Source organism: Trachurus trachurus, assembly GCF_905171665.1.
Source record: "Trachurus trachurus genome assembly, chromosome: 13".
Lineage (NCBI taxonomy): Eukaryota > Metazoa > Chordata > Actinopteri > Carangiformes > Carangidae > Trachurus > Trachurus trachurus.
This window is the reverse complement of record NC_139892.1, coordinates 19,756,284-19,767,977: the sequence shown is the minus strand read 5'-3', so window position 1 is coordinate 19,767,977 and position 11,694 is coordinate 19,756,284. Positions and strand designations below refer to the sequence as shown.

Here is an 11,694-nt window from a genome sequence, read left to right as displayed (position 1 = left end):
GGTTAGCTGATTCAAGGATGCAGTTAGAGGGGACTTTCATGAGAAAACACCATTTCTATTGTTACACATGCACGCACGCATAGGCTACACCGTAGATATTGACAAGTGTGTAACTGGGGAACAGAGTGCTCAGGGGTAACAATACCATTTTTTTTCCTACAAAAAATGCCCATCTTGCTCCTGTTGTTGCAAAGTTGATGTGTGGCTCACTGTAGAGAGACTGTTTTCATATCAGCATGTGATGTTTCAGCTGTTGCATTCAGCATGAAGAGAAAACATTTGTATTACTTTGTCTAGTTGGTTAGCTACAATATGACGCCTGAACTAACTCTATTAACCTTTGAAATCTGAGGGAACTACCACGATCTGTCGCACTTCCCCACTTTCTTTTTACACACACACACACACACACACACACACACACACACACACACACACACACACACACACACACACACACACACACACACACACACACACACACACACACACACACACACACACACACACACACACACACACACACACACAAAATCACTCCTGTATCTGTCCAGAAAGGGCGGAGCCCCCCCCCCCCCCCCTCGAATTACCTCTCCAGCTGGCACACTGTGTTCTAGTATTGTCACTACAGCACAGAATTTGAGCCACATCACAGATAATCACATTGGGCCCGCCCTATTAAGCTTAGATAGACAGCAACATAAAATCCGCCAGCTGCACACATCCACTGACACATGCAGAAATGATTATTTTCACCAGTAATTAAAAACAAAAATCCATACCTTTGGAGGGCAAAAATATGAAATTCAAATGAAAAAAAACCCAAAACAAAACGGCAATAATGTCTTTTCCCCCAGAAATTTCACAGAGGGACTGACTATACTCAATCATAACTCAAAATGTATTTATATAGGCCTATAAGATATATCTGCCAATTGTACTTTTTTATCAGGAGCCTGTGGTCTTTGATAATTAAGATAATCATTTTTCGCAAGAAACAGACACAGCACAGGCGCTAATAAAAACAGATGGCTGTGTTCTTTTCCAAGTGTCCCAAGACATGACCGTGAGACTGTGCGTTCAGTTTGACATGTCAAAATGTCTTCGTGTTTGTGTTTCTCCTGCAATAACACTTGACGTGACATCATAGAAGGGTTGGTGGTTTGTTGTGAGTCACGCTTGCCTAATCCTAAACAGCAATAATTATCGAAACCACGACCAAACAAAAATATAGGATGTTGATTGCATTATGGATTTATAGAGGTAACCCATTACAGTGTGATTTTCTTAGAAGGGATTTGCAGGATGTGTGCATTATTGAACCTTGTAGGTGCAACAAATGCCCGGATAAATGCACATTCACGCTAATGTGCACACACTAACGTGTTCACTTCTTCCTGCAGACACAGACTGTTCAGGAGGCTCTACAGCGAACTCTACACTTCTACAGACAGCAGGAGATCAGGCAAGACTGTCTCCCTCATTTGCCCTGTGCTTCTCTGACTCTTGTCCTCCTTTATCAATGTCCATATACTCAGCTCTCTCCATGATGTCTCGGTGTCCACCTCACCCAGTGTCTCCTCCATGGCCTTTATTCCTCTCACTTCTCGGTCAGTCAGTCTGTCTATCCGTCACACATGCACAGGCAAACACCTGTTGTGTCTCTGTGAGCCTGACACCGTCTGCTCTACCTCTCACTCTCCCCGTCTCCCTGTCCTCTCCCTCTCTTTTTCAGCCACAAACACACTCAGAGACAGACAGACACACTGTATAGACACACTCCATAAACAGTAAACCTCTCAACCAGGCACAACACGTAACATTGTCCATGAAGCACGTATTGCATTCAAATACAAGCACTGGGTTGGAAACTTTTCTACTGAAGATTTTTCTACTTTTCATTGACTATTTTTCCTCTTCTTGATCCATGCACACTAGTTCTTGATTACTTAAAGCAGATGACATGTTCACACACATTACCTTATTGTGCAGGGGGAACATTTTTCTCTGGCCTTCAGGATTGTAGCTTCAGGCTTGTAACTAACACAAGTTTCTGTTTGTATCTTTTGGGATATGACTGAGTGAATTACCAGAAGTAATACTTCATCCTGTGTCCGTGTGTTTAAGGCTTGTGCTAATAGAAACTTTTTATGGTATAAATATCTTGGCCAATGTTATTGTGAGTTGTGATGTCTCTATAAATCTGAAAATAAATAATATTATTTCTCTTGGACAAAATGTGCGTGGAATAAATCTGCCCAGAGAATTGAGAGAGCTTCCTTGTTACCATTCTTGAGACGACTTTCTCTTCGCAGGTTTCACTGTATTTCTAATTATGCAGCCGACACAGTAGTGAATCTGCTTATGATGAAAGTGTTGTGTCGCCCGATTCACAAAAACATATTCTAATGTTGGTATTGTCTGGTATTTAGCCATTCAGATTGTGTCTTTGAGATTTTTGCTACCACAAGAATTTGGATGTGTGGGTCATTCCAGAATTGGAGGACATTTACGGACTGAAACACCTCAAAATTTTACTATTTATTTGATCATTTTCTGCTATATATTTAAGAAATACAGGTAATTAATCATCAAATAATTATGTTTGGCCAGCTCAGGACTCAAAGTGACACTTTTTATTAGATATTTTATATATTAATGTGTGCTGCTTGGTGCAACCCTGTTACCAATACTCAGGAACCTGTAAAGGTATTATATAAGTATTTATTTATCTATAAATATTTGCCAAAATACATAATGAATATAATCATACACACTACCAAAATGACAATAGGATAAACCCTCATGAGCTGATACAGTCATTTAAGATAATTTTAAGATAAATTACACAGTAACAGGGTTGAAATTAGAGTAACAGGGTTGAACAAAGTAACAGGGTTGAATAGATTAATTACTTTTGATTGTAGATTATGACATAAATCTCAACCCTTGGGTTGCAAGTAACAGGGTTGCAAATCAATGCTTATGTCAGCTGTTTAGCAGAAAAGATGCTAGCTATGGAATGTAATGTTACTGTAAGGTTGAGAACAAACTTAGTTATTTAAAGGAACAAAGAAAACTTTGAAAATATTTTTGCCTTATTCTGGTAATATGAGTAACAGGGTTGCATTGGTTAGAGTGACGCACTCAATCAGGGCAGACGAAATATGAAAAATATGAAAAATAGAAGAGAGGACTTACCTTGTGTCTACCCATGCTATTATCTAACAGTTTGATAATACAAATTATTTTGTGTCATGTGTCTCACACTTCTTTTTCTTCTTCTTCTCTGCTAAAAAGGTTTTGGTAACAGGGTTGCGTGGATGTTGTGGGACACAACTTTAGTGCAAAATTACTTTTATTTAAAATATGTTTATGATTAAACTAAGTGTTTTTACACTTACAAAAGACATAAATCAACAAAATCATACAAAAAAATTAAACTTTTAAACTTATTTTAACCGCTTTATTTGACATGCATGTTGGCCATCAAGAGGGTGGGACAAGAGAAAAAGGCCATTTTAGGGGGTGCTTAGTCAAGTCAAGTCAAGTCAAGTCATTTTTATTTCTAGAGCACATTTAAAAACAACAGATGTTGACCAAAGTGCTTTACATACAAGATTAATTCAAGCAAAGACAGGACAGACACAAAGAAGCATTAAAACAACAAGTGAGTGGGAATAATGGTAGGCCTATGGGAGGTTCTCATGAGACTGAGTTAAAAGCCAGAGAGAAGAGATAAGTTTTTAGCTGAGTTTTAAAGATGTCTATGGAGGGTGAAGATCTGATTGTTTGTGGGAGACTATTCCATAGTTTGGGACCAATAGCTGAGAAAGCTCTGTCACCTCTTGTTTTTAGTTTTGTAGGTGGGATGAACAGCAGTGACTTGTCAGTGGATCTGAGCAGACGAGAAGTGGAATAGGGGGTGAGGAGTTCTGTGATGTAATCAGGTGCTAATCCATGCAATGCTTTAAAAACAAATAAAAGTATCTTAAACTGAATTCTATATTTAACTGGTAACCAGTGAAGAGTAGCCAGTACAGGTGAGATATGGTCGATCTTTCTGGTACCAGTAATAAGTCTTGCTGCTGCATTTTGAATTAGCTGTAAACGAGATAGGGCTGATTGGGTGATTCCGGAGTAGAGAGAATTACAGTAGTCTAGTCGGGAGGAAATTAAAGCGTGAACCAAGGTTTCTAAATCTTTGGGTAACAGGAATGATTTGAGTTTTGCAATGGATCTAAGATGGAAAAAGCTTGTGCTGACTACTGAATTGATCTGTTTGTCGAATTTGAATCCAGAGTCGAAGATGACACCAAGGTTTTTTGCATGCTGTTTTAGATGTGAGGATAGAGGACCAAGAGCACTGATGATGGAGGAGGGAGTGTCTGTGGGGCCAAAAACTAGGAGCTCGGTTTTATTTTGGTTGAGCTGAAGGAAACTTCGGGCCATCCAGGATTTGATATCATTAATACATTGTAGTAATACACTGATACTACCCAGGTTAGATATTTTTAACGGGAGGTATAACTGTGAGTCATCAGCATAACAGTGGTATGAGATATTGTACTTTCTTAAGATGGAGCCCAGAGGAAGTATGTATAAGGAGAAGAGGATAGGTCCTAAGATGGAGCCTTGTGGAACCCCCCAAGGAATGGATACAGAGGAAGAGTGCATATCGTGCATTTGCACAGAGGCTGATCGACCTTGGAGGTATGAGGAAAACCACTGAAGGGCCAGTCCTTGGATACCAGCAAGATGTTCTAGGTGGTCTAAAAGGATGGAGTGGTCTACGGTATCGAAAGCTGCTGAAAGATCTAATAGAATCAGAATGCAATGATTCCCAGAGTCTAGAGATGTTAATAAATCATTACTAACCCTCAGTAGCGCAGATTCTGTACTGTGTTTTTTTCTGAAACCAGATTGAAATTTGTCCAAAATGCCGTGACTGTCAAGATATGAGGTGAGTTGTGTGAATACAACTTTTTCCAGAATCTTTGAGATGAATGACAGTTTGGATATGGGACGATAGTTACCTGGGTCAGATGGATCTAGATTTTCTTTTTTGATAAGAGGGTGAATAATTGCGTGTTTAAAACAAGATGGGACATAACCAGTTACTAGAGAGCTATTTATTATTGAGAGTACACTGGGCCCAATAGAGTGTACCACTTCCTTAAACAAGTGAGGGGGGATAGTATCTAAAGAACATGAGCTGGGAGTCATGAGTGAGATTAATTGTGTCATGGAGGGGAGAGAGATTGGAACAAAGCTAGTCAAAGTGGAGGAACATGAGGATGGCTCTGAGGGATCAAAAGAGGGAGGAACAATCTGTGAACGTATACTGCTGATTTTGTTAATAAAAAATGTTAGAAAAAGTTCACAGGTATCCAGAGTGGCTTCATTTGGAACTGTGACTGGTGGTTTGAGTATTTTGTTTATGGTGTCGAATAGAACCTTGGGTCTGTTTACATGTCTGGAGATAATTTCTGAAAAGTATTTTGCTCTCTCTGTTTTGACACATTTCTGGTAATTAATAAGGCACTGTCTCAAATGAATGAAGGATACCTGTAGTTTATCCCTTTTCCATTTCCTCTCCGCTCTTCTACATTCCTGCCTGAGAGTACGGGTTGTGGAGTTAAACCAAGGCTGAGTTTTGATTTTTTCTTTTTTAAGTCTGAGAGGAGCAATTGAGTCCAATATATTTCTGCATAGGTGGTTGAAATTGTTGACTTGTTCCTCTGGGCTAAGGTCAACAGGGGGGGCAATGGAGATGAGGGTAGAGGAAAAGGCTTCTGAGAACTGGCTGGCAGTAAGAGGAGTAATCGACCTGGAGTAACGACGTGGTAGACTGGGTTTAGGAGCCTCACATGGAAATGAGGTTGAGAACATTATTGGCCAATGATCAGACAGAACATAACTATTGACTTGGACAATCGGGTCAGGGAGACCAGATGTTAAAATCAAGTCAAGAGTATGACCATGCATATGAGTAGGTTTGGTGACAGACTGCGTGAGATTGAAAGACTCAATTAAGTGTAGAAAATCACGGGCCAGTGGATTAGAGGGACAGCAGACATGGATGTTAAAGTCACCTAGAACCATTACATTGTCAGAATCAATGAGCACTGATGATAAAAAGTGGGAAAATTCTTCAATGAATGATTTGTTAAATTTAGGGGGCCTATATATGAGTACACAGAGTACTGGAATTGATCTTTCAATCTTACACGCCATAGATTCAAAGCTTGTGTAATCATTAGTTGAGGAAAGTTTACAGTTAAAATTTTCCTTAAAAACCATAGCGAGTCCTCCTCCACGGCCAGTGGTGCGTGGTGAGTTGAGAAATTTAAAGTTTGGAGGACACAATTCAGAGAAAGAGCTGACATCACCAGGTCTTTGCCAGGTTTCAGTAAGAAATAAGAAGTCCAGGTTGTGGGTTGAAATAAAGTCATTTAGAATGAGACTTTTGTTTGAGAGTGATCTGACATTAATGAGTGACATTTGAGTTGCAGCAGCTGTAGAGGTATGGAGAGATGTACCAGGGTTTAACACAGATGGGTCAGGATAAGCAGCTGACAGCTTAATGCTGATCAGGTTATTGTGATTTTGTGAAGATCTACCCGGGACGCTATGTTTTGGCCTGGAGCTGGTGATGACAGGAGGATGAGACAGTAAAGAAATAGGTAAAACAGAGAAAACGACTGGATCAGCATTGGTATCAGCTTCAACAACGGCATCAGGAGCTGCACTGACAGAGGCAGCACTATGCAATGACGGCTGGTGCCTGTAGGGGGAGTGGTTGCAGAAGGTCGCGGTCACAGAGGACTCAGGGGGCACCATAGAAACAGAAGGGGGAAACACTACCAGGGGGGAGTGGCACGTAAACAGTCAACATGTGTGAGCGAAAACGTGTACAGTGTGCTGTATGTTTGCAGTTAGTATGCGGCTACCAAGTCTGCCTGGATGTAGTCCGTCATACCGATAAAAAGCTGAGCGATTCCAAAAAAGGTTAAAATTGTCTATAAAGTCAAAACCAAAGCTGCTGCAAGCAGACCGGAGCCAGAAATGAAGAGAGAGAAGTCTGCTAAAACGATAACCGCCGAGGCCAAGAGTGGGAAGCGGGCCGCTAATGAAGACTGACTTCCCGCAGTCCTTCAGGATGGTGAACAGATTTTTGAAGTCAACCTTCAGCAGCTCGGACTGACACCGGACCACATCGTTCGCGCCAATGTGCAGGATGATGCGCTTAATGGAGTCTGGAAAGGATTGGAGTAAACCGGGGAGTTTATCTATGATTGTTGAGACAGTGGCTCCTGGGAAGCAGTAGGTGGTGGCGTTGAAAAAACGGACATGTCTTATTATGGAGTCACCCACTATAGCCGTGGTTGGAGTGAACAAGGGGCGAGGAGGAGGAGGAGATGGGCCCCGCTGCTGCGTAGTGGGCGTCGGCGGTGATTGTGACCTGGGCACACCTGTGGCTGTGGGCTCACGGATTACCTCAGTGCGGGGAGATTCACCGGAGCGTATCGCTCTGAGGGCAGCCTCTTTCACAATGTTCCGCCGGGAGGAGGAGGTCGAGGACTTGACTGAGGATGCTGATGCGGGCCCACGGTCTCCTGGCAGCGGGACAGGCACAGACGGAATAGCAGCTGACAGGGGACCGTAACGGTTTGAGAGCTCGAGGCAAGACTTTGATCCGGTGACATGAATGTTTGTTCCGGCTCGAACCACATCCGTCAAGAGCGGCGCGGATTTGGGTCGGTTTGGGGTGGAGCAGAGGACCGGCAGGACTTTTGTTTTAGCTCCAGCCTTGACCTTTGATTTTGTCCCAATCTTGATCCACTCATCCTCGGGGTGAGCGTGAGCAGTCCCCAGGGGAGAGGGTGCTGAGGAGTCAGACGGCTGCGGACAGGTGGAGGAGTTCCAGGGGACCGTGTCATGGAAAGCGGCGGAGAGCGAGGAGATTTTCCGGGACTGTTCATGGGCCAAGTCCATGAATTGTGACAGCAAGGTCTCGTTGCTTTTAAGCTCTGCAGCGAGTCGACGGTTTTCATCAGTCAGGTAGGCAATTCTTCTCTTCTTGCTGGTTTTGTTGAGCAGATTGTTGTCTCCAGGTGACGTGGCTGTGGTTATGGATGTAGCTGACCGGTGGTGGTGGCTGGTCTGCGGTAAGGTGTCCACAGGAGACAGGGCTGTAGCCATGGATGTTGCTGGAGGGAGAAATAACAACTGCGGCAGCAAAGGTGTATGGTGTACTAGATTGACAGTTTGCCTGGTGCAGCTTCAGGAGGTTATGCTGTAGGCTAGTAGACAGAGACTTACACACGAGGACTCCAAAAGGAGTCCACGGCGTTGAGATGACAGTGGTACAATTCTGTTAAGTATCTTCCAGTAGAATGGAGAATGGTGACTGGAAACCTACCGGCGAGGGCCCAGACTGGGCCCGATGAGAGGTTCAAGCGTCCGGTAGGCAGGGCAGGTGAGCAGGCGACTGGTTAGCTTCAGGTGCTAAAAACAGGCCGGTAGAGCTAGCCGAGACAACTCGGTGAACTCAGGTTGGCAATTCCGTAAAAAATTCAATCGATCGGTTTGTCTGATTGTTAAACACTACAGTCCGATCAAGAGAGGAACCATTTAGAAGGTAAAGTTTGAAGGTAAAACCATTTCTAAAATGCTAGGAATTACTTTAAACGACAGTTTTTCCAGAGCTGCTCTGCTCACTCTGCAGCTGCTCCTGGGATGAATTGTTAAATCATCAATGAATCTTAGAGTTATTTTGTATTTTAAATAATATTTTGGAACCAGTTTTTGTATAACTATATTTATATTTTGTCTCAGAGTAATTATAATTTTCACCACAAATGCAAGTTTTGGAATTTCATGCATGATTTATTTGAAAATGAATGGGTGGGACATGAAATGTCCTCCAATTCTGGAATGACCCGTGTATGAATATCTCAGCAGCATCAATTAATCTATTTTCTTATATAGAAAATGCTGCTGACAGCCCAGTTTGTAGAGAAGTATTATAGAGTATGTTGGCTCCTGGTAAATAGCCTATGAATGCCTTATTAGCTTGTTCTAATATCAGGATCTCAGCGCTAATCATGGCCTGTGTATGTGTGTGTTTTTGGTTTGTGTCTTTGACAGGTGTCAGGAAGTTGACAGTGAGGGGCGGCAACGAGAGAAGAGAGAGGAGAAGTGTCCATTTCTTGAAAATTCTGGTTCAGAGGAAGATGTCCTGCAACTCCTACAGTACATGGCCACCATACTGGGTAAGTATATAAAGCTTGTACGTATCAGTATGTGAACTGGACAGCATGGAGGGAGGGGTTTCATACACATCCGCTCTACTCTTTATGAGTTAATGTGGTTATGTTTTGTGTATACATTTAGAATACACCTCTAATACCCTTTTATTATGGCTGTATTGTTTTTTTGTTTGTTTTTGTTATTACAATATCGTACTGTACTTTGATTCTGAGTTGAGTTGAGTTTTTTTGGTCAAAAAACTGACAAGATGCATTGATTGGTCAATAATACATGGACCAAAAGGTGTGTAGGCTGAAGCGAAGTGATAGCTTATTATATTGTGCCTACCCTTTGTACAAAAGAATTGCATTTACATAGGCTAATGAAAATAAAGAGCTTAAAAATTAAAAAACAAAACAAAAAAATAAAACCAAACACAACCGGACAGAATTAATATTATGACTTGTATTTGCAAAACAAACAAGAAGACTAAAGTAGTAGAACAGACAAGCAAATTCTAGAATGTGTCATGTTCATTGGTGTCAATAATATTGGATTTATAATTTTTTTTAAATTGGTAGATTGAGCTACAGTTTTTTAATTCATGATCAAGGTTGTTCCACAGGTTTATTCCCTTTATGGATATACAATTACTTTTCATACTTGTTCTTGCATAGCTTTTTTTTTAAAGATTCCTAATGCTGGCTCTCTCTCGGCCTAAACAGCTCCTGGACAGCACAGAAGCAGCTAGTTATGTGCTTTATACATAGTAACAGCGGTTTTAAATTTCACTAGTTGATGTATTTTTAAGGCATTTAATTTAATAAAGAGTGAGTTTGTTGGGTCGAGGTAGCCTGCTTCTGAAGTAGACATATTGGGTGTATATTTGTTTTGTAGATCTCCCATACTTCCAGACAATACCTGATGTGTGGGAGCACGAGGGAGCAATATAGGCTACGTAATATGTAGAGAGATTTCTGGTCTAATATAGCTTTCAACTGTGTCCAGGACGTGCCCCAGATTTTTTCCTGAACAGTGCAAGCTGATGTCATCAGCAAACAGAATGCAGTTCAGGTGTTGCAATGTCTCACAAACATAATTTATGTACATTATAAACAGCTTTGGTCCCAGTACTGAGCCTTGCAGGACTCCGTGTAACTTTTTTCATTTCTGAATTGACATTGTTTATATGTACATATTGGTGTCTGTCTGTGAGATAGCTGTTGTTGTTTTTTATTGCATAACAAGACACCAATAGCTTAGAGTCTTAGTATTGTTTGTTTATTTGTGTGCAGACACTTCTATACTTCTACACACACACAGAAAACTGGAGAGGCTACACCTCTAAAAAGGTTGTAGACAAAACAAGAGAGATACAGTATCATGGCCTAGGTAGAGTACATGCAGACACAAATATCCGAGCATTAACACATGCAAAAACACACACCACACACAAAATGACTCACTCTGGAGGCTTCTACTGTCTCTGTGGCCTAATACGAAAAAACATTTCACACACACACTGTCCCGGTGAGTCACCCCTTACAGCTTCGTCCTCCCTCTGTATCATCTAAGATCTCTTCCTGCCTCTATCTACATCCCTTCACCTCCTTCGTGTCCTCCTCCTCTTTCCTGCTTCTTTGTTGTGCTGAGATCCCACCACTGCATGAACTCTACACTGCCACTGTATTTGTTGACTATGTTCCTCAGATATCTTCTTTTCCATCTCCATCACTCTGCTTTTCAGCTTTCCACCATGCTCTGCCTCCTCTTTCTTTGTGTCCACCTGCCTTTGCCTACTGACCATCCTTTCTTTTTTCCCTCTCTCTTTACTTTCCTTTTCCCTGTCAGTCTCTCTGAGTTGTGAAACATTTTAAAAAGGCATTTACATGAATAAAACCCAGAGCAAACTTGTGGTATGTTGTCCATTCAATTTCTGCATGCAGTATATAGTATAGTATATATATAATTATAGTGTCTGTTTTAGTAGCTTGTTACACAATTAACAACTGGGACAGCCATGAGTAAAGCAGTGCTGACTTGATGCAGTGAGTGTATCCATTCATCCATTAATGCCGCTTATCTGGGTGCTAGTTGTGGTAGCAGACATTTCTCCCCAGCCACATCCTCCAGCTCTTCCTGAGGGATCCTGAAGTTACCATGGCCAGATGGGAGATATATGATCCCTGCAGCGTGTTCTGGGTCTGCCCTGGGATCTCCTCCCAGTTGGAAGTGCCTGAAATACATCCACAGGGAGGCATCCAGGAGGTCTTAGTACCGAAGAAGGCATCTGTGCCCATACCACCTCAGATGACTGCTGTCAGTTCAAAAAGCAGCAATTTATCTCCAACATTGAACTTGAATGTTTTTGATGTTTCCAACACAATTTTGGATTTTGCTGGCGTTTTTGTTTTTTTGGATTCAGGTTTTATTCATATT

The 11,694-nt window shown here is 41.7% G+C and overlaps 1 protein-coding gene across 1 annotated transcript in view; it reads left to right on the top strand.

The window, feature by feature from the left end:
* gucy1a2 (guanylate cyclase 1, soluble, alpha 2) overlaps positions 1–11,694 on the top strand; it is a 45,012-nt gene that overhangs the window by 6,396 nt on the left and 26,922 nt on the right. The window contains exons 2-3 of the mRNA XM_083984617.1: positions 1,404–1,465; positions 9,154–9,278. Of these exons, the coding sequence (XP_083840743.1) occupies positions 1,404–1,465; positions 9,154–9,278 (187 nt within the window). The remainder of the gene's footprint in view (positions 1–1,403; positions 1,466–9,153; positions 9,279–11,694) is intronic.